The 23,922-nt window shown below is 35.6% G+C and overlaps 2 protein-coding genes across 2 annotated transcripts in view; one reads left to right on the forward strand and one right to left on the reverse strand.

The window, feature by feature from the left end:
- The window catches only part of LOC121375829, a 31,939-nt gene extending 14,675 nt beyond the window's left edge, over positions 1 to 17,264 (forward strand). The window contains exons 6-17 of the mRNA XM_041503493.1: positions 1,389 to 1,532; positions 3,035 to 3,272; positions 4,047 to 4,179; positions 4,562 to 4,800; positions 5,132 to 5,256; positions 7,132 to 7,376; positions 8,340 to 8,540; positions 9,736 to 9,909; positions 10,574 to 10,709; positions 11,731 to 11,895; positions 13,116 to 13,279; positions 15,167 to 17,264. Of these exons, the coding sequence (XP_041359427.1) occupies positions 1,389 to 1,532; positions 3,035 to 3,272; positions 4,047 to 4,179; positions 4,562 to 4,800; positions 5,132 to 5,256; positions 7,132 to 7,376; positions 8,340 to 8,540; positions 9,736 to 9,909; positions 10,574 to 10,709; positions 11,731 to 11,895; positions 13,116 to 13,279; positions 15,167 to 16,210 (3,008 nt within the window). The 3' untranslated portion in view covers positions 16,211 to 17,264. The remainder of the gene's footprint in view (positions 1 to 1,388; positions 1,533 to 3,034; positions 3,273 to 4,046; positions 4,180 to 4,561; positions 4,801 to 5,131; positions 5,257 to 7,131; positions 7,377 to 8,339; positions 8,541 to 9,735; positions 9,910 to 10,573; positions 10,710 to 11,730; positions 11,896 to 13,115; positions 13,280 to 15,166) is intronic.
- Positions 17,265 to 23,204: 5,940 nt separating this feature from the next.
- LOC121374408 (sodium- and chloride-dependent glycine transporter 1-like) overlaps positions 23,205 to 23,922 on the reverse strand; it is a 44,997-nt gene continuing 44,279 nt past the window's right edge. Inside the window, exon 13 of the mRNA XM_041501508.1 lies at positions 23,205 to 23,917. Coding sequence (XP_041357442.1) covers positions 23,723 to 23,917 — 195 coding nt within the window. The 3' untranslated portion in view covers positions 23,205 to 23,722. The remainder of the gene's footprint in view (positions 23,918 to 23,922) is intronic.

Here is a 23,922-nt window from a genome sequence, read left to right on the forward strand (position 1 = left end):
TGTACAACCTCTTACACCTCAAACAGGCACTTTACCGCTGGGCTTCGTCCTGCCACCAATGATTTGTAGCCTACAACCTCTTACACATCAAACAGGCACTTTACCTCTGGGCTTCGTCCTGCCACCAATGATTTGTACAACCTCTTATACCTCAAACAGGCACTTTACCCCTGGGCTTCATCCTGCCACCAATGATTTGTACAACCTCTTACACCTCAAACAGGCACTTTACCGCTGGGCTTCGTCCTGCCACCAATGATTTGTACAACCTCTTACACCTCAAACAGGCACTTTACCGCTGGGCTTCGTCCTGCCACGAATGATTTGTACAACCTCTTACACCTCAAACAGGCACTTTACCGCTGGGCTTCGTCCTGCCACCAATGATTTGTACAACCTCTTACACCTCAAACAGGCACTTTACCCCTGGGCTTCGTCCTGCCACCAATGATTTGTACAACCTCTTACACCTCAAACAGGCACTTTACCGCTGGGCTTCGTCCTGCCACGAATGATTTGTACAACCTCTTACACCTCAAACAGGCACTTTACCCCTGGGCTTCGTCCTGCCACCAATGATTTGTACAACCTCTTACACCTCAAACAGGCACTTTACCCCTGGGCTTCGTCCTGCCACCAATGATTTGTACAACCTCTTACACCTCAAACAGGCACTTTACCCCTGGGCTTCATCCTGCCACGAACGATTTGTACAACCTCTTACACCTCAAACAGGCACTTTACCGCTGTGATGAATCCTGCTGTGAGATATGTATAAGTACCTTAGGGCAAAACAGATAGGGAGAACTCTTAAAGGCATCAGTAATTACATGTTAAACGTTACATTACACTTCATGACATGACAGAAGTGCATTTATTTTTAAAGTTATCTTTTTCTTTTCATTTTGGCAAAAGAGAAGAAAAGGTAAACAATGTTATAATGAGATATATTATGTTTATAGACATTTTAGTATGAATATTTAAATATTTAGACAATGAAAGAGTAATTAATTTGTGAACATGTTTTGTATGCAAAATCAAGGCAGTCTCTTTAATCATAATGTTTTGATATGTTGACCTCAATGTCACCTATACTATCCTGTCTGTGGGTGGTGCATATAAAAGATCCCTTGCTGCTAATTGAAAAGAGTAGTCCATGAAGTGGCGACAGCGGGTTTCCTCTCTCAATATCTGTGTGGTCCTCAACCATAAGTCTGATTATCGTAAATAAAATGTGTTGAGTGCTTCATTAAATGAAACATTTCCTTCCTTCCCGCAGTCACCTATCAATTTTTAACTTGAACAGTTCTCTTTCTTTACAGACAGTTGTGTGTATGTATAATTTATCAACTATAATAATTAAAAAAAATATCTTCTCTCTGTTTTAGGTATTGGATATGCAATGGTTCTTGTTTCTGGAGTTCTGTCAATCTACTACAACATGGTTAATGCATGGGCTGTCTACTACTTATTCACATCCATGACATCTGTGTTGCCGTGGCAACTGTGCACCAACCCCTGGAACACTGAGAGTAAGATGTTTTTAAGTATTTACTTTGGCAGTGGTGATGATGATGATGTAATTGTTAAAAATTTATTTTGGCTTATATCCAGCTGTGTTGAAACTACAGGTTTTCTTCACACAGAGCCCACCTATGTGTGAAGTCTGGCCAGACTGAACATTAATAAATTATTGTTAAAAAAGCTTTGGAGGTTTTGTTACCAAGTAATTAAATTTATATTGTTTTAATGTAGGCTAGTGATATGTTATGGTTTATAACCAGTCTAAATTATAGACATTGGTTTATAACCAGTCTACTTTTAATTGGCAAATTAATTAACAAATGAATCAATTTTGTTTGTTGCAGTGCAGCCTTATATGGTGGTTTCATTATCTGTGTGTACATTTAAAATTTTGTTTGATGTTGTTCATGGCCAATAAGTTGAATAGGTCTATTTATGTTAAGATCTTGGCTTATTGTTATACAATATCAGCATGGTTATAGTTTAATCAATAATCAAGCTGGAGGAAATTCAGAACAAGTAATATTCTGCTGAAATTTTATTAACTTTATTTTCCATTGTCAGAAAACAGTTTGACCTGATTTTATATGTTATGGATTATATGTTATATGTAGTTGGGTTTTGTATACAGACCAGACATACCTGACAAGTGGTTTTTACAGCAAGTTTGAATATCTAGGTATAAAATCCTCCTCACCTCACCCCCTTATCAAAACTATTGTCAACCAAGGGTGGACCCAGGACATGTTTTAGGGAGGAGACCAAGGGTGGACCCAGGACATGTTTTAGGGAGGAGACCAAGGGTGGACCCAGGACATGTTTTAGGGAGGAGACCAAGGGTGGACCCAGGACATGTTTTAGGGAGGAGACCAAGGGTGGACCCAGGACATGTTTTAGGGAGGAGACCAAGGGCAAGAGGGCACATGGACCAACTTACTTAACAGGGCACTTCAGTTGAAATTATTGAAAGATAATTGTTCAAAACATGGGGGCACTTTATGGGGTGAACAGGTTCACCCCGCCCCCTGATCCCCTCCCTTGTCAACCCTCTTCCAATCTGAACACTTAAAATCGAAATACACTTGCAGGGATTGTGTAGCGAAGTTTCTGAGATCGCTACAGAATTTTGAAACATTAAATAGTAGTTACTAATGAATTTTCAATTGACTAGAAATATTGCTAATCAAGATTTTGAAATCAAAATGTTCCCTGCCTTGATCATATACTAAATCTTGTTCATTTGTGTGTATATTGCTCTAAAATGCATCTTTTCCACACTTGTCAACTCTTCCCCAGCTGACCCCACCTGGTCAAACCACCCTTGATCATATACTATGTCTTGTTCATGTTTTACTGTAATATTACTCTAAAATGCATCTTTTCTACACTTGTCAACCCTCCCACAATCTGAGCCACTCCCGGTCAAAACACCCTTGACCATATACTATGTTCTGTTCATGTTTTCCTCTAAAATGCATCTTGCTAGCAACATTTTCGCTTCTGTTTTTAGACTGCCATGAGAACAAGTTTGAAGTGACAAATTGTTTGGCGATTAACATGAGTTTTGTGAACACGGAGGAGTTCATGAACGGGTCTGGGAGTTGCTACAGCATGCTACAAGACTGTCAGCTCCACAACAAGACTCAGGTGGCTGGGTGTATTGGCAGTCTCCGGGACATGTTTGGAGATGTCGTTGTTATCCTTGAACACTATCAAAACCGGACCAGTCCCAGTGAAGAATTCTTTTAGTATGTGATATTCTTATTAATTATTAACTGTCACTGAGGGCCATATCAGCTTTTATGTACCAATTTTTTTTATATATTGAGCGAGGCCATTTGATCAGACAGGAGGAACCGACAGGGCAATATCACTAATAGTGGAAGGTCATGTAACTGTTTTTTTACCAATAAGAATACAGATATATTCTCATTATGTAATACAAATTTAACGTCAAGTGGTCATCACCAGAATTTGTTAAAGGGTTCCTTTTTGTAATGAACTGTTAAAGTTTGTAGTTAATATTTAATTTTTTTCAAAGAAAAAGACAGCAAACATGACCACATTGCTGAAAAGGGTTTTATTTTACCAACACATCCAAACCACCTAGGTGACCCATTGGGAGGCACCTGTTATTTTCTGTGCTAACCAACATCAGCACACATCCATAAGTTTTGATATAGCAGTTGCATCTACTTGGAAGGATGAATTACTGGACTAATACTGTGTGGAAGATTATAGTAGCTTACATGTATGTGACGTACTAAATGTGCTGGTTTGTACAGAATACCTAACAAACATTTCATTTTAACATTATGATAAATCAATTTAGGAATATCAAAAAGAGTTCTATTTTAACACATTCCAGTTAGACATTTCCAGGTTAGTTATAGTAGTCACAACTTTTTTATTGCCTTTCCTCTTTTTATTTTAAACCAATTTTAATACTGCGTTTCTGCATTTTTATTTTTTAAATTTTGTTATTTGTTTTTCATTACTTTATGAGTTTTCTATGTTTACAGTCGTTCAATGTTGGATGCAAGCCCAGGGTTGAACAGTATTGGGGAAATTCGCTGGCAGCTAGCCCTGTGTTTGCTGCTGTGTTGGGGCATCGTGTTCGTGTGTCTGGTCAAAGGAATCAAGTCATCAGGAAAGGTATTCTTGTAGGAATTTTTGGTTTTAAATAAACTTGGCTTATAAAATATAATTTAAAAAACCCACTAGAGATATGACAATGAAACCATTTAATAAGTTTAACATGTGTCATCTGCATTTGATTTTGTATGATTGTTCTCTATGTAAATTAGTACAGTGAAACCCCTCAAAACTGGACCCTCAGTAATCTGGAATTTTCTCAAAATTGGACTTTTTACACGATCCCATCAATGACCTTTTTTTCTCTGTAAAATCCCGGATACAACCAATTACAACCAAATCCCGAATACAACAAAATACTGGACATTTTACATGATCCCTTTGGTATCCGGTCTAGAGGGGTTTCAGTGTTATCTTCTCAATACCTCTTCTTTAATTACAGATTTCGTATTTGGTGGTTTCCTTCCCGTATGTGATAATAATGGTGCTGCTGATTCGTGGTATAACGATGGATGGGAACCTGGAGGGAATCCGCTACTATGTGACCCCACGCTGGGAGCTGCTGGCCAAGCCTGAGGTGTGGGCCGACGCCGCAACGCAGGTTTTCTTCACTCTGTCGGCCTGCTGGGGTGGCCTTTCAACGCTCTCCAGCTACAACAAGTTCCATAACAATATTTATAGGTATGAGTTCCATATGTATACAGTACAGGGACAGATCCAAAGCCAAAGGGGGACTGGGGACATTTTCCCCAAAATATATTCAAGTGCCTCTCTTTTCTGGTTTATATTTTTTTTAAATTTGGTTGCTTGTTTTATATTATTATCTAAAGGCCCTTTTTATATTAGTATCCCGCCTAAAAAATAATTCTTGGATCTACCCCTACAGAATATCAGAAAAATACAGTGAATATCTTTTTTAATCTCCACATCTTGATTTCAATAAATTTAAGATATATTATGCTTATATTTGTAGAGATGCAATATTGCTGACCAAGATGTATTTTCTTTACAGAGATGCAATATTGGTGTGTATTGGTGACACACTGATGAGTGTGCTGGCAGGTTTTGCTGTGTTTGCTGTGATTGGAGTCCTTAGTAAAGAACTCAACACTACTGTGGACAAAGTCATTCAGACAGGTGGATTTTCTAGTAACAACTTGAAGTCCAAACCACATTGTTAACTATTACAATAATTTATTCTCCTACCTTTAACTACTAGGACATAATAAAATGTAGAAAACATTACAATAACATGCATAGATTCCACATATTAAATTGGAACTATATCACCTATATCAACTTCTCTGAGATCTCCTAGAACAAAACATATGCAATTTTGCACCGTTGGCTATTTTGCTTTTTTATTGATATAATCTTTAGGAGGGGTGGAAGCCTCCGAAGTATGTAATGTAATTAATCTGACGTCATAACAATTATGTTAAATCTAAGCGCATGTCATGACATTGTTAGATTACGTCATATCGATGTTGAAGTGTATTCCATAAAAACACAAAATGGCAGCCAGCAACAAATTGCCTTTGTTTTGTAATAGGAGATGTCAGTGAAGTCAATGTAAGGTGATATGGTTATAATCTAGCATGTGGAATCTGTGTTATTGTAATGGGTTTTTTCACTACCTATATGTTTGGACAATGTGTGGGGACAATCTAATGGTAATTAAAAGGAGCTTGCATTATATAGGATGGAACCACATCAATGAATCCATTCAACTGATTAGGTTTTTCCCCATTCCAACCAGTGCACCACAACTGGTCAAAGGCCATGGTATATGCTTTTCTGTCTGTGGGAAAGTGCATATAAAAGATACCTTGCTGCTAATGGAACAAATGTAACAGGTTTCCTCTGATGACTACATTACCAAATGTTTGACATCCAATAGTCGATGATTAATTAATCAATGTGCTCTAGTGGTATTGTTAACAAAACAGCTTTTTAAAGTTAGGAGAGTAATTTATGGTAGTTGTTAACAATGTGGTTCAGACTTCAGACCTGATTTCTCATTAGTGGTTCAAATATGAGAGGCTTAGATAGACTTGGTTTACAATGCACTGTAGATTTCATATGCTAAATCATTATGCTTAAAAACTGTTATTGTGACATTCAAATAATTTAACAAAATGTTTAAATCAAAATAATTCCTTTATATTATCATAATGTAAATGTATTTAAAAGGCCATTAATTGTGTTTTTCATATCTGTTACAGTTATTAAAACATATACTCATGTCCTTTTTTCGATGTGTACTTTAGTTTTTAGACTACCGGTAAATGTTATTGGTATTTATTATTGTGTGTTTTGGGCTTTTTGTGTGTGTAGTATTCTGAATTAATAAATAGACAACATAAAAATAAAATGTTTTATCAACTACAACCTATATTGTAGAGGAGAATTTTTTAAAATAATTAATTATCAGATGTGTGGTGCTAAAGTGTATCGATCCGTTAGTGGGCCTATTGGGCTATTTTTCATTCCAGCTATTGTACCATGACTGGTATATCAAAGGCCATGGTATGTACTATCCTGTGTGTGGCATGGTGCATATAAAAGATGTCTTACTACTAATGGGAAAATGTAGCAGGTTTTCTTTCTCAGACTATATGTCAGAATTACCAAACGTCTAACATCCAATAGTCAATGATTAATAAAACAATGTGCTCTAGTGGTGTCATTAACAAAATAAACTTTAATTTTGATCTTTTCTCAGATGTTGGCCTGACATTCATTGTGTACCTAAAAATGTTGTATCAACTACAATCTATATAGAATTCTTTACCTTTCTCAAGTCACATCAACATATTGTAAAAAAACAGTGATAATTAATTTAACGATAGTTGTTGTTATTTCTCAGATGTCAGTCTGATGTTCACTGTGTACCTTAAAATGTTTTATCAACTACAATCTATATAGAATTCTTTACCTTTCTCAAGTCACATCAGTGTATTGTGAAAGAGAGTAATAATTAATTTAATGATATTTGTTGTTATTTCTCAGATGTCGGCCTGACGTTCATCGTGTACCCAGCAGCCATCTCATACTTCCCAGTCTCGTCTCTCTGGTCCGTGCTGTTCTTCCTCATGCTCGTCATGATGGGGCTCGGCACGCTGTTTTCTAGCGTCGAGACGATCGTCACGGCAATCATCGACGAGGACAGTGACAGATTCAAAAAGAAGAGGATCTACATTTTACTGGTTCTGTGTATTGTGGAGTTCTTGTTGGGTCTGCCTCTCACGTCACAGGTACTTGAAACTAATAAGGTGTGTGTGTGTGTGTGTGGTGGGATGGGGTTTTGTACATGTGTGTATAAGTTCTTTCAACTACAGAATGTTTGTTGGGTCTATCTCTAAATTCACAGTTAATTAAAGTTAATACGGTGTGTGTTTGTTGTGCATGTGTGTGTGTATGGGTGTTCAGGGGTAGGGGTAGGGGTGGGAGTTTGTGTCTCAGTGTGTTTGTACATGTGACGTGTGTGTATGTGGTTTCCACTACAGAATGTTTGTTGGGGCTAGCACTTACTTCACAGGTAATGGAAATTAATATGGTATTTGTGAACGTGTGTGTATTTTGATTGTTAGAGCACTTGTCTCATGTACCACTGGCTGTAGGATGGATCAGCCTTTGTGGACTCAGTTTTACCATTCCATCTAGTGTCCCACCACTGGTACATCAAAGACTGTGGTATGTGCTGTCCAGTCTATGGGAAAGTGAATAGATAAATGAGCCATTGCAGCATTTTGGTGGGAATAGCTTATGTGGCAGCAGCAGGTTTTCTCTCTGATTATCTGATTGAAAATTTTTATTGCTTTTTAAAGAACAAATGGATTAGGCACAAGTTACAGAACTTACAAGGCCTTCTACAAAGGCCTTCTCTGATTCTCAAGACCAAGTATCAAAATACTCATATTAGATACCAAATAGCTGTAGTTTAAAATGTGCTAAGCTGTCATTAATCAGCTGGTTTTTTACTTTCATTTTTATTTGTGTATGGTTATTGAAACTGATCAGGAAATAGGATACAAATGTATTACTGTAACAGATGTAAATTTGTTGACACTGCTTTGAGTGAGAAAAAAAATCTTAATTTCAAAACAATAATTTTTACAGGTTTTGTATAATATATATTCCTATGTAATAATATTTTTTTTCTTTTTATATACTGTGTATGATTTGTATCTAATAATAAAAAATGTGTTATATTTTAGGGAGGAATTTACATAGTACAGCTGATGGATGAGTACCTAGCAGGATTCCCTCACATGATCATTGGTATTTTCATGCTGATTGCCATATCGTGGGTGTATGGGGTGAAACAGTTCTGCAGTAATGTGGGTCATATGATCGACCAGAAGGTTGGGTGGTGGTGGCAGGCCATGTGGCGATATGTCTCACCCACTATCATTGTGGTAGGTGTTTAATATTGTTTTAAAATATATTTTTTATTTCATTCAAGATAGTTACATTTTGTACTTGAATGCTTAGTATCTTGTAAATATGGTGAAACCCTTCAAACCGGAATTCCCTTAAAACTGGATGCTTTTCATGATCCCTTTTTAAATATCAGTACAGATCATAACCTCTCTATACCGGATACTCCTAAAAACAGACTTTTTACCCATGGATGTCCTGTTTTAGAGGTAAATTTGCTTTTAGTAATTATTATAAATGAAAATTTATGCTCTTGGAATTTTAAACATTTTTATTTTCCTTGATCTACATCAAAATAAAATTGATATCAATATCCATGGCAATATTGTCTGACTTTCAATGTATTCTGCATGTATGTTCCTTTTCAGCTAACACAAGCTACCATAAACCATTATACAAACAGCTTAACAAATCTTAATGTTAGTTAAAGTTAATAAACAGTATTCTTTCTTATTTATGACTAAAGAGATATAATTCAATTATATTTCAAAATATTGATAGCAAATGTGGTATGTTTTCTATGTAGTTGGTTAAATAAAAACTTTTTTGAGACAAATTAAATATGTCTATGGTACTACAACTTCAGATAACAGAAATTAGGTGGCAAAGTAAGTGTTTACCGGTATGCACAATTAATTAATAAATGGAATAATTTTCAAGAATATTATGCTGCTTTTTGTTATGTGAAAGTTTAGCTAGACATAAACTTTACTTTCTAGTGTGTTTATTAAAACATATTAAGTATAGTAGTATATAATGTAACATGTATTATAAACACTAAGTAACACTGTTGATTAAAATGGACTGTAAAATTTGTTTTATTTGTTTTATGATTGTAATTTAAATTAAAGTACACTATAGAACAATTGGTAATAATGGGTATTTATTTATCTTTCAGTTCATTAAAACATTTTTTTTAATGTGTTTTATAATTGTAATTTAACTTAAAGTACAGTATTGAACAATATGTAATGGTGTTTATTTATCTTTCAGTTCATTCTGATGTTTTCTGTGGTTTGTAACTGTAATTTATCTTCAAGTACAGTATTGAACAAGTTGTAATGGTGTTTATTTATCTTTGAGATCATTCTGGTGTTTTCTGCATTTTGTAATTGTAATTTATCTTCAAGTACAGTATTGAACAAGTTGTAATGGTCTTTATTTATCTTTCAGTTCATTCTGGTGTTTTCTGCGGTGGGCTATCTGCCACTGATGACGAAGTTTGATGCCATCAAGTACACGACTTGGTCCGAGGGACTCGGGTTTCTCATGGCTTTCATCTGTATCTCTCCAATCCCTATCTACATGCTGTACAAGATCATCTCCGAAAAGGGCACTCTTATCCAGGTGACTAAATAATAGTTGTTGTGAAATCCTTTATTTTCGTGAGCCTACAGTTTTGTAGGTTTGCTTAAGAACACATTTTGTTGGGTACTTGCATGTAAATTGATGGAATGAAAGGTAATATCATATACATGTATTTGTATTGTAGTACATGTATTATATTTTGGTTGTGTTCTTAAATGCATTGACTGCACTAATCCATGAATTACACAGAAAATAGACCATCATGAACAAGAGTGATTTTCCAGTATTACAATTTCTTAATTTTTCATTTTACACTGTTTTACTGCTAATTTTAGCTTTTTGTGTCAATTCTGGTCATCCGTTTTACCTTTGTTTGACAGCTATTAAATTATTTTTCATTCTCATTCATTCATTCATTCATTCATTCATTCATTCATTCAATCATATATTCACTCATTCACTCACTCATTTGTTTATTCATTCATTCATTCGCTCTCTCATTCATTTATTCATTCATTCATTCATTCATTCATTCATTCATTCATTGATTCATTCATTCACAATCATCTGTTAAGATTATATCTTAGTCATCCATTGCTAGTTAGCTTGACAACACTGCTACGATCGATTGATCCTTTTACATCTCAAAAACAGTTTTAATTCAACAAAGTTATCTCACCCTTATGCTTTTCTTCATTTGTAGAGAATTAAGCGCTCTTGCCAGTCAGATCGAGACTGGGGCCCGGCACTAGAAAAGAACTGGCAGTACATTGATTACTACCCTACAGTGCACGCCGCCATGATGGAGGCAGAGAACTCGAATATAGACACCATCACAGGTAACGGCTGTACAAGATGTCTTAGCCTACTGGCACAGATAACACTATGTACTAAATCTGATTAAAAATAACCTTTTTTTTATTTTATGTATTTGTAAGTTCTGTTACATATCTACATGTAAAAGTAGAAATAAAAACACTGTCTTTTCATCTGTATTAAAGTAAAAGTTTATTATTTAGTTTTATACATATATAAAAATAGAGCATTATGTTTTATAGTATGTCTGTCTTTATTAAAATGTTTGTTTTTTGTTGTATTTTTGGCTTTTTGTTTTTGTTGTTGTTTTATAATTGTTTACATGGAAAGCTTGAATTATGTATATTAGGTATCAAAATTGATGACAAATGCTCTTAAGCAACACTTTTAGACTGTCAATAATTTGACCGCATTTAGTCCTGGTCCATGGTTGTCTGTCTGTAAAGAGACCTGAAATATGCCAAATATTCATAAGCTTTGCCACTCCTACCCACTTACATTTATCGAATTTCATGAGACTGGGATAAATTACATGTATTACAGATAAAATATTTTAGTATAATTCGAGCATTAAATTTGATAAAATATCATATTTTTTCGAGGTTTAAAAAAAAAGAAGCAGTTATCAACAAAACAATAAGGTAGATATACACAATACTTTGACTCAGTTTAGAATTTTTTTCTAAACATGTTAGCTACAGTATTTAATATTTTCAGATGAAGACAGTGTTTGCTTCTATAGTTGCAACCCTGGTAATTAACAAAATGGCCAAGGCAAAAAATATGCCATGAAAAGAATAGTTTCCATGGTATTTTCCATGGCAGTTTCAGAGTTAATGTGTAAGAGAAGTTTAATTTGTAGTATTACAAAATAAATGAACTAAGAAAAGTAACATTAAAAAAAAAGTTCCCAGCTAAATAAATGCCATGGATAAAATTAAAAACACTGCGATAATCTTTATACCATTGTCGATTGCCATGGTTAATTGCCTGGGTTGTAGATGTGTTCTCCCTGACTGAGTGATGTTCTTGTTTGCCTTGTAGATCAGGTTGAGTTCACCACTGTTGGTGTCCGAGTCCCCAGCCTGTCCCAGACCAGCCTCCTCCCCATCTCTCCAAACCTCCCCCGCACAAAGAAACCCATGGACATGCGTCAGAAAGCGATATTAAACCATGCGTACAGCAACCCGCAGTGCAATCTGTCCACAGGTAGAGTAGTTGTGTCTCTTAGTACACCAGGCCTGAGTTCAGCCAGCCATTTTTCGCTAACATTTGCAAACTATTTTGACTGGTTCCCAGAGTGGTAATTTGGTTTACTATGTAGCATAAAATCCTGTCTGGTGGATGTTAGCGACAAGTGGTTGACTGAACCTACCTCTGTTTAGTTTGCTTGTTTAGTTAAATGAATTTTAGACACATTTTTTAAGAATACTTGGCATATTTATGAAGACTGTTTTCCTTTTAAACACAGATGTTTAAGTATTGTAAATATATGTAGTTACACTGTATATGTATATGTGGGTAAGACAAAAACAGATTTCTTAAATTTGGCCCATTGTGTGCTGTAGATTATATTTCGGTAGATGCAACCATTATGTTACGTCTCCCAGTAAAAAAGAAATAAATCCATTGTTAAATTCCATTAAACACTTGATTTTTTATGGTACTTAAAAATTTGGGGTATATTCACCCCTAACAACCTCACCTTTAATCTGCACCTAATTAAAACACATTTGTTTTACTAGTAAATTGTAATGTATTTTAAAACCAATATTTATGCAACCATTGATGAACAATAAGCAATGAATTGGTATTGGTATGAATTGACATTTTTTGAGGTAACATTTGATATGAAGGGAGGTAAATGGAGGATAATAAATTAGTTACCAGTTATTACCAAATTTATGTCCCGAGTGAAATAATGTTCACTTGTCATGAGCTTTAGCGAGTGACAAATACAAATTATTTCATGACTTAATAACATGAGGGTAGAAATTATTTAAGAATTAATAAAATGGAGGTGGAGGGAATTGTAATTGTTCTTTTATTTCTGGTGAGTACATCACATTTTTTCTTCTATGCTTTCATGGTTTAAATACAAAAATATATAATTTCTATTTGGTGTGTACCCAAATTTGAAAAAAAAAACCCCAAACAATTGAAGCTACTAGAAATACCAGAACAATGCCCTGCATATATATATATATATATATATATATATATAGATAGATACAGATAGATACAGATACAGATACAGATACAGATACAGATACAGATACAGATACAGATACAGATACAGATACAGATACAGATACAGATACAGATACAGATTGAGATTGAGATAGATAGATACAGATACAAATAAGAAGATATAAATAAGAAGATATAAATATTGTGTAGATTACAGTAAAAAATTGATATGCTTCCAGGTTCGATGGAGAAGCTGATAAACCGTCAGTGTAGTTCCAGTGAAATGCTGCTCAGTGATGTGATCATCGTGCCGAGGGTGCGGAGAGGAACACAGATGCGAGACGTGGCCACACAGACGGAAGCCTCCCTGCTCCAGAAGCAGTCACTTGTGGTTACCGCGACAGTAAGCAGACAGCAGCAGTGTTTGCTTCACAAGTGTGATTCTTAACGGTTACAACAGCATGGTTGTCTGTAGATGTCGGATCCTTTCAGTGTGTTTCAGACTGGTTCAGATTAGAGTTTTCGATAGATTGTCCTAGTGATGTATTATGGTGTTGCTGAGATTAGAGGTCTCTATAGATTGTCCTAGTGATGTCTTATGGTGTTGTTGAGATTAAAGGTCTCTATAGATTGTCCTAGTGATGTCTTATGGTGTTGTTGAGATTAGAGGTCTCTATAGATTGTTCTAGTGATGTTGTTGAGATTAGAGGTCTCTATAGATTGTTCTAGTGATGTCTTATGGTGTTGTTGAGATTAGAGGTCTCTATAGATTGTCCTAGTGATGTCTTATGGTGTTGTTGAGATTAGAGGTCTCTATAGATTGTTCTAGTGATGTCTTTTGGTGTTGTTGAGATTAGAGGTCTCTATAGATTGTCCTAGTGATGTCTTATGGTGTTGTTGAGATTAGAGGTCTCTATAGATTGTTCTAGTGATGTCTTTTGGTGTTGTTGAGATTAGAGGTCTCTATAGATTGTCCTAGTGATGTCTTATGGTGTTGTTGAGATTAGAGGTCTCTATAGATTGTTCTAGTGATGTTTTTGAGATTAGAGGTCTCTATAGATTGTTCTAGTGATGTCTTATGGTGTCGTTCAGATTAGAGTTCTCGATAGATGCCCTAGTGATGTCTTATGGTATTGTTGAGATTAGAGTTCTCGATAGATTGTCCTAGTGATGTCTTATGGTGTTGTTGAGATTAGAGGTCTCTATAGATTGTCCTAGTGATGTCTTATGGTGTTGTTGAGATTAGAGGTCTCTATAGATTGTCCTAGTAATGTCTTATGGTGTTGTTGAGATTAGAGGTCTCTATAGATTGTCCTAGTGATGTCTTATGGTGTTGTTGGGGTTAGAGGTCTCTATAGATTGTCCTAGTAATGTCTTATGGTGTTGTTGAGATTAGAGGTCTCTATAGATTGTTCTAGTGATGTTGTAGAGATTAGAGGTCTCTATAGATTATTCTAGTGATGTTGTTGAGATTAGAGGTCTCTATAGATTATTCTAGTGATGTTGTTGAGATTAGAGGTCTCTATAGATTGTCCCAGTGATGTTGTTGAGATTAGAGGTCTCTATAGATTATTCTAGTGATGTCTTATGGTGTTGTTGAGATTAGAGGTCTCTATAGATTGTCCTAGTGATGTCTTATGGTGTTGTTGAGATTAGAGGTCTCTATAGATTGTCCTAGTGATGTCTTATGGTGTTGTTGAGATTAGAGGTCTCTATAGATTGTCCTAGTAATGTCTTATGGTGTTGTTGAGATTAGAAGTCTCTATAGATTGTTCTAGTGATGTTGAGATTAGAGTTGTCGATAGATTGTCCTAGTGATGTCTTATAGTGTTGCTGAGATTAGAGTTCTCGATAAATTATCCTAGTGAGCATGTGCAAAATATCTATCAGGAAACATGTATTCTTTGTAATTCTATACCCATCGACAATTTATTAAAAAGGTGGTGAAAAATTGGCAGCTGCTGCCTATTGGTGAAATCCATTTTTCTGTAGATGTAATTTTTAATCATGATAATTTAATCATAGTTTACAATAGTCCATCCCATCCTACAAAAAAAAGAGTAAATAAGTTTGGTTTGATATAAGATAAGAAGAAAAAGAAAAATGTTTTAGAAATAACAAAAAACCCCACCTATTTTTTATGTGCAATTTAGAAACCAGTCATCTCAGAAATAAATAAATTGTAGTAAATTCTGTAGTATGAAAAAAGGCATTCCATGTTGGAAGGACTATATACTATAGTAAGAATATTATTACTGTTTAGACTATTTTATTTGTATTTATTTTACAGAAGATCCAAGAAGAGAAGAAACTGAGGCGAGTGTCGTGGCAGAGCGACCGACCCCAGCACCTGTCTCTACAGTGTATTAGAAACGAGGACAGTGCACACAGCACATCATCATCGTCATCACAGCGCTACTCCTGGCACCATGCCAGCGACCATGAGAAGACCAGACACTTACCTCCTGCCCACCAGTTGGCCCCTACCACACGCGCAAGTTCTTCACGTCTCTTTTCACCGACCAGACGCTCCGGGATATCAGGACTAGAGTTTGACAAAAAACGGTTACAGAATGACAGAGTGAAAGAGGTTTCAACATCAATGACAGCTTTAAAGATGTTTCCACAGAGAAGTGTTTCTGAAGGAGATGCTGGTAATTGTGATGGTTCAATTCGATTGCAATCAGCTGAAGATAGGTCACGGAGTAAGGACAACACCATAGAAGATATTGTCAACAGTGATAGTCCATCAGTGTTACTGTTGGCTAAACCAGGATCAGTGAATCCCAGTGACGGTGATACTGTGTTGCTGTTGGCTAAACCAGGATCAGTGAATCCCAGTGATGGTGATACTGTGTTGCAGTTGGCTAAACCAGGATCACGGAATCACAGTGACAGTGATAATGACCAACTGTCTCTACCCGAGAGACAACAGTCGCAGGACAGCATTAGTAGTTATGCAAGTGTTTTTGAAAGAACTTCACTGAACAATATTGTTCGTGATAATTCTGACATGATGAGTAAATCACAACATGAATTAGAGGGATTGCCAGAAAATTCAGCTAATGAACATTGTACTGGTAATAGGAGTTTGTTTGTGGACATCCTAGAACATGGAGTCTGTCAGTCTCAGTCACTGCATGTTGAAGAGATGGGTACAGATCACACAGCAGATGGACACATTGAAGATAAAGGTCAATCGTCAGCTTCCGACAGTTTGATATTCAGCAAGCTTGGTGACGGAAGTCAGACTTCACAGACTCCTATCAGATCATTGTCATGGCAACATGATGGTGAACCTGCGGTCCTGGAGGTTGAGATGACTCATTTGTGACGGATGAAATGATGTTGTCATGGCAACATGACGGTGAACCTGCAGTCTTGGAGGTTGAGATGACTCATTTGTGACAGGTAAAATGATGTTGTCATGGCAACATGATGGCGAACCTGCGGTCCTGAAGGTTGAAATGACTCATGAAATGATGTTGTTATGCAAAGTAAAACATGAAAGTTTAAAATATGCAAAATATAGTGTAAGATGAAATCTGTTGGAAAATGCCGACAGAAACTAATATGGCCATGTTCTTGGTACAGTCTTAGTGCTACAATTATACCTGTGTACAAACACAATACTTGAAAAAATATGTATTTGTGTGGCTGAGACTTCATTAAAACAAATATATGCTTGTATGCATGTTTTATGGGTTTTTTAATGGTTTTAAAATAATTATGAATTCTATTATTCGGTTTTGGTGATGCAAAAACGAACTGATGTGAAAATTCAAGTTCTTCAGCTTATGCAAATGAAAGAACACAAGGACAATGCTACATTGTATATATTATTGTTAAGGCATATCAGTTAAAGCATAGCAATTATATATAATGTACATTTTTGTTACATAATTTATATACTGAAATATTGCATTGTGCAGTGATTATCAGTGTAGTTAATGATTATAAGTGTATTTAATGGATGTGTATTTCCTACTGAAGAAACCACACAAGAATCTTGACATACCAGTCTGTGATATAATTACATTTTGATTTTAAAGTTCAAAGTTCAGTTTTTATTTTAGCAATAATATGTAGTTTTAACTGATGGTAACCAGTGGCATTTTGGTGCAGAACACCTCTTATAACAGTTTTGTATTAGAGCATTAGGGGCCATTCAGAACTGTCAAATTTTCACAAACATACAAAGAGTCCTTTTTCTTCTTTTTTTTGCTATTCCTATGTTGATTCTGTAAGGGATGTTTTATCATCATTTGTTTAATTTAAAAGCATATCCAGTTTGCTTTGTTTTGTTTAATAATCACACCACTGATTGAGCTATTGGATGTCAAACATTTGATAATTCTGACATCTAATTTAAGAGAAAACCTGCTATATTTTTTATATACTAACAGCAAGATCTTTTAAATGCACTTTTTCACAGGCAGGACAGCACATACCACGACCTTTGCAGATTATTGTTTTGTTCATACCTTGATGAACATAAAAAAATTAACACAATCATTTAATTAAATTTGATAAAGGCCATAGCTAGGATCTTTTCTTGGGAGTGGGGGGGGGGGGGGGGTGCAACTGAGTAGTTAATATTAGTCTAAAACTCCTTAAACAGTTAAGAAGAGAATTTTCTTTAAGTTTCTATAATTTTTTTCTGGATTTTGCCCCCCCCCCCCCTAGCTACAGCCCTGTTGATACATACTTAGTATTACTTTCTAATAATAACACAAAAAGTTCATATTTTATTTTGAATTATTTTTTGGTTCATAAACACTCAATAAGACAAACTACCGATATAAAGTGACATCATCAGGTATGATATTTCCCGACGTTTTTTTTATGTCATTGAGAAAGGAACAAACTCATGTTACTACGACTGGACCAATGGGATGACATTAAATTGTAATGGAAATCTAATTATTTGTAAATGGCCCATTAGATAATACTTAAAAATATATATTTGGTTGCTAAAACACAATACATTGTACCATGTTAGCAGTGGATTGAATAGTATTTAATTTTAAACTTAAATATCATATTATCATTAAAAAAATGGCTGCAATAAGTGAATACTAACACTTTTATTTCAAGTTGTTAGGGTTATAGAAAGACTTTGAAAGGGTGGCTTTTATGCTTGTGAATTATATGTAAAGTACAGAGTATCTGTATATAGTATATATGTACCTGGATATTGTTGTTTATATCTAACATAATATATTACTTGTTATTAAATTGTTATGTTGTTAATACCATGAATATGGTTAACCTTACAGTCTATAATTCAGATGTATATTGGGATATATTTACTTTTATACAGTTATAACCATTTTAGATTTTATTACTTATCTGCTGGTGTGTTAAGTAAAAAATGCATGTGCACACAGTAATAAGTAATTTACATGTACATACAGTTGTCAATGTAAAGAATATGCTTAATTATGACTCCATTGTGTGTATTTTATTAGAAACTTTAACATACATATTTTTCACCAGTATACATGTAATTAACAAAGTGTTACTAATATCAACAGTTTGATTAAAATAATGTATAACAATTATGTATTTATGCAAGATTTAAAACATTTTTGTATAAAATCAAGATTTGAATAACAGATGTAAATATCTGTATATATTTCTAGCAATTTGTTAAAACTTGTCAAATATCAGAAGCTGTGATAGTTTTGTATGGCAAATAAAAGTTAAAATATTACATCTGCATCTCGTTTGTTTAAATTTCTGTAAATCTTACTTTAATCAAATACACTGCTTGACATGGACTAATTAAGTAGATAATGTAAACATTAAACCAGCTATAATTGTGAAAAATTCCCAAGGTGTCCATGTGTGTAAGCAAGTCCATGTACCCATTTGTCTTAAAACCGATTCAATTAAAGTAATTCATGGATTAACACATCAATAAAACATCCACTTTGGTTGTGAGAACAAAGATGAAAATTAACTTGGTGAACCCATTCTCTGATTGACTTTTCTGTCTCAACTAGTGCCATTCCTACTCGAGACAGCGAAGAATGTAGTTGTGTTCAGCGAACGTCGAGGTTTCTCTCCCCCCCCCCCCCACCCTTGGGGCTGTGTTGCGCGAGCTTGGTCCTTTGACCAAGTATCGCGTTGAACACAATGGGAGTTCAGCTATTGTCACCTTGTATTATGGTGACAACAGACTGAAGCGCCCGAGGAGAAGGCGTCCCAAAGCGGCTCAGGGGGGACCAAACTCGGCGGCTCAACTGCCAGCGGCGGTCCCTTCTGTTTCGCTGCCCCCTCTGCTTCGCTGCCCCCCACTACTCAGAAGCAGCAGATGCCAGGAGCGGCAAAGGTGAGGCCTAAGCTGTCAGCTCAACTGGCAGTGGCGGTCCCTCCCCCTGCAGCACCAGCGCCGATGGAGACAGGACATGTTAAAGTGTCATCAGCTCCAGCCAGCCCATTGGCGTCTCCATGTGTTGTTGCGATAGCTGGTGCAGAGCAGGATGCTAAGAAGAGGAAAGGACCCGTCTGACACCCAACCCACTACTTGGCAGATCACCTGCGACAAGCTTCCTGGATGGTACCTCGAGTGTGTCAAGGGGGAGTTCACTGCTACCTCCCAACTGCCAGGCCCCTTCATCCCCAAGAGTTGGAGACCAACACCATCTGGTCAGGGACGGTACCAGTTCCAGTACGTCGAGAAGAGTCGCACCTTCTACTTGACGTCTGAGCGGAACGGGATGTATCGGCAAGGACTGCTGAAATCAGACATGGATAATCCAATCGTCCATCGGATTATCAGGCTGATACTTCCAGAAGATTACCCAGCCTTATTTCGGGGAGAGTGCTACATTGACCTGCCTCACTTCTTCCCGAGGTCCCGAACCGATCACCCCAACATCTCGCCATGAGTTCCGCCAAACCTCTCCTAGGGCAGGAACCTCCTTTTTAGGGCTTCAAAATTTTATGTTCATTTTTTTGTAAACAGTCCGACACACTTTACTTTGGCAGCCCGTCTAAATTGCTCAAAACACCCTAACAACGTTTTGTTCGAGCACTCTATTATGTTTTGGATTTTAAATTTTATCCAGACATGAGTTGAATGTAGCAGCTCCTTTTGGCTTTAGGTCCTCGACATAACTACTAAATTCGCATTCCAAATTCTGCCCACCTTAAACCTTTATGGTAGGTGAGCTTTTTAATTCTGTTTAATTCCTGTTCTCTTTAAAAATCAACAAATTGAAATTAATTTGGCATGCAGATCGTATAATTATATTACATGTACTACTAAAGAAAAGTAGGCCTGTGGGTGTGATCCTACTTCTGGTACAAGAATTCCTGTATAAGAATAACACATATTAAATCTGTGATGCATCTATATGATGCATGAAAATAACACAGGTACTCTATTCAAAATGGAAGAAAACCATATCAAAAACACAATTTTATTCACATGTATTCCAGTTTGATTGATGTCTTTTATCATCAGTAATTTGCTTTAGTTTGTTAGATTTTCAGTTTTCACAATATTTTAATGTTATACAAACTTTTGACAAAAACGAACAAAAAACCTATCCTGGCTCATCATTTGTGGATGGAGAACACACAAACTTCAACCTATGGTATTGAAACATAGGCCTACTTAAATAAAAAGTTGACAAATATTCAAACAATACTGGAAGTTTATTTTAAAAGTGAAAAATTTAACTGACATTGAAAATGTACATCAAAACAAAGATCTTAATGAGATATTTACAAAAATGAACACTGAAGACATTCTGTAATCATAAAAGATTACTATGTGTATTTACAGTGCAGCATAAATCATAAAATACTGGTAAACCTTAATATGCTGCAGTGATGGACATATTTACCAATATTTTAGGATTTACTATATATGGAATAACTATATTTACAAAATCACAATGCAAATTTATAGAGGATACTCCCCGAGTGTCTTGTGATATCATAATTTATCAGCACGAGTTGATAAAAGTATGAAATCCGAGGCTTGCCGAGGATTTTATACTTTTATTAATGAGTGCTGATAATTTATGATAACTCTAGACACAAGGGGGGTATTCTTTTTATCATCCATTATCATTCTTTTCATTTGCGACAGTTGTAAACAATGTCAGTAATGTGGGTTGAATGTCAGCGGTAGACTTGTTAACTAGCAGAACGGCAGTGGCATGATGTCACTAATGGTAGGTTTAGTGCTGAAACAAACACAGTGACGTAACAAAACATTGTCTTGTGATTAAAATTTGACCGATCAAGATTATAAGAAGCGATATCTCCCAGGAGAATATCGCAGGAGATATCACAAATTATAGTGCCAGTGATATCTCCTACAAAAGCCTTTAATGGATGCTAAAACATTCATTTCTACCGACAATCTTTGACTGCATATGATTCTGCAGTACTTGTATGTGCAATTCAATTTATTTTCAAATTTACATCATGTTTTTACAGTGTCCATACATGATTACGTCAGTGTGAATTTTATTTTTTATATGATTGCATAAAACTGTTTTTAGTGATGTACATGCTTATGGACATTTCTGTGATATACAAAGTAAAACTAAAAATCTATTTACCTTTAACAAATATGAAAAACAACTACATACTACTTTCTGGAAGCTGTTACGATAATGTTGTTTTTATTTTCAATGTAACTCAAGTTTAAACAAATTATAATGTAACATGTATATACTGTGTATCAATAATAAAACAAAAGTAACAGAACTCTACAAAGTTACCCCACATCATATACTGTTATAGAAGAACAATATAATGCATGCACACAGCTAGTTGACATACAGTTTTCTCATTATGACATGCAGTTTGTAGATATCTCAGCATGTGAAACACATGTAATGAGTTACGAGATACCTACACAGGTTGTTAGACATGTTGTGTTGGAACTTTGCCAACACATTACTATTCCACGCCTCTGAAATTTGTGGGCGGGACGTAGCCCAATGGTACATCCTCCAAACTAAAAAACACTTTTTAAAATCTTCAGTGCTCAAACGCTTGTATCCTGTACATCCTCCAAACTAAAAAACACTTTTATTCATGGCTAAATGTTGTTATCTTGACACTACATCTGTCTAAAAATGAAAATGTTTCAAACTGGCAGAACACAGAACACTGATGTTGCATGTTTTGACATTCATCATAGCATAATGTAGTCACTATGTTCAACAAGCTGAGTGCACCAAAGACCAACCACATTCAGGAAACTCTTGTATGACATCAGTTTTGGTTCCTGCACTTAGCACTGGCTCCAGATTGCAACCTTTAGTGGCTGCAGCATTCATGGCGTACAATGAATCAATGGCAGATTTGTGAGGAATCAGTTTAACAACCATGAAATTCAGTCATGATCATCAACAGTACATCCAGTTTTTGTTACATCAGAAAGTGTACACTCGCATATTTAGTCATTGAATTCTTTTACCCACAAAAAATGTCAAGGATGAAACAGAGTGACAAGTAAGCTGTCTTTAAAATCTGTCTTTGACATTGCTTGATCTATATAAGGGTCTAATACAGATCTAGACCTGTGCTTATAAAAGTTTACAGTTTAAACTCAAATCTCGAATGACATCACACACATTGAATTTGTATGGTGTTGCAAAGACATTAAAGTGACAAAGTCTCAGATTTTATTAGTATCTTGAGTCTAGACTCTTAACAGTTTTATAAGCATGGGCCTGAAATAAGATTCTTTGATCTTCAACTATCTTGCGTCTTTAACTGGGCGCTGTAGCCATTATGTAATGGTGGTCATACCATACCAGGGGTGGGATTGTTGAACTGTAAAAAAGAGGAAATCTAGAGGGGTCCCGGAAATTGTTGAAATCCTAGGATAAAATCTGTGCCATCTGACACATTTTGGAGGAAAGGATGATTAAAATGCAAGGAAACGCAATGTTCCATGACAGGAAAACAGCTGATCAGCGGAAAATTCCCACCCCTGCATACAGATCTTTTAAACAGATGTTTGGTAACACCCTTTTTCAGTCTGCTTTACATGTTTGTTGATATTGTTATGTTTATGTTTAGTGTATAATATAACCACTTTATTTTTGTCTTCAATGAAGGTAACTTTATATAATCCATCTACTTTTTTCCATGAGTATAAATAGAATCAAATCAGAGGTTTTTATCTACTGAATTAAACAATATCTTTATTAAATCAAAATATATTTCATAATAAAACTAAAACAAGAATATATACAACTAAAATGTGTTTGCATTAAAAATATTGGCACTAACTGTAACAATTATTTTATTTATAAATAACCCCAACAAAACAAAACAAACAAATTAGATTTTGTGTTTGTTCAATTAACACATGTTTTAACAGATACTAAACTTGACTAAAATGTATCATTATGATATTGGTTGTTTATGCATAAAATAAGGCAAAATTAATTTGGCTAACAACTTTCAATGACAATTTGTCAAATTTTCTAACCCTTTTTTATTCAGCTTAAGCACTTGAATTTCACTCAGCAGCTGTACATGAATAATTTAATAACAATGTATTACTGTTTGAAACAGTGTAAGTTATTAACCTGTCCTGCAGATTCTTACAGTATATGCCTATATCTCCTGACATTGCTACCAGTCTTGTAATGTTCAATACAATATGAAAACCTTGTTCACACTCCCTATAAAGCATTACCAGGTGAATGCTTGGAACTATACAGCCTGACAATAACAGCAATGTCAGCTAATCAACTTTGTGTCTGTTAGCTACGCGGTACATTTGGCATCTGTAGGAAATGATGTTGTGGACGTTTTTCCTGCTTCAGTTGCAGATGGTGTGCTGTTTCCATGACGACGTTCATACCTTGTTTGTGTGAATCAGCTCTAAATGCTCCTGTGGTGGTTTTGACTTTGTCGTGTCCTCGTCCTTATTTGGTTCAAGTGGCGTCACCGTTTCTGGGTCAGTGATTCCCAGAGATTCCAGATACAGCTTGCGGTGTTCAGGAAGAGAGGGTCCCCACAGTGGGGATGGCTTGGTCAGTTTTCTTATTCTCTGAA

This window comes from Gigantopelta aegis, chromosome 6 (genome assembly GCF_016097555.1).
Source record: "Gigantopelta aegis isolate Gae_Host chromosome 6, Gae_host_genome, whole genome shotgun sequence".
Lineage (NCBI taxonomy): Eukaryota > Metazoa > Mollusca > Gastropoda > Neomphalida > Peltospiridae > Gigantopelta > Gigantopelta aegis.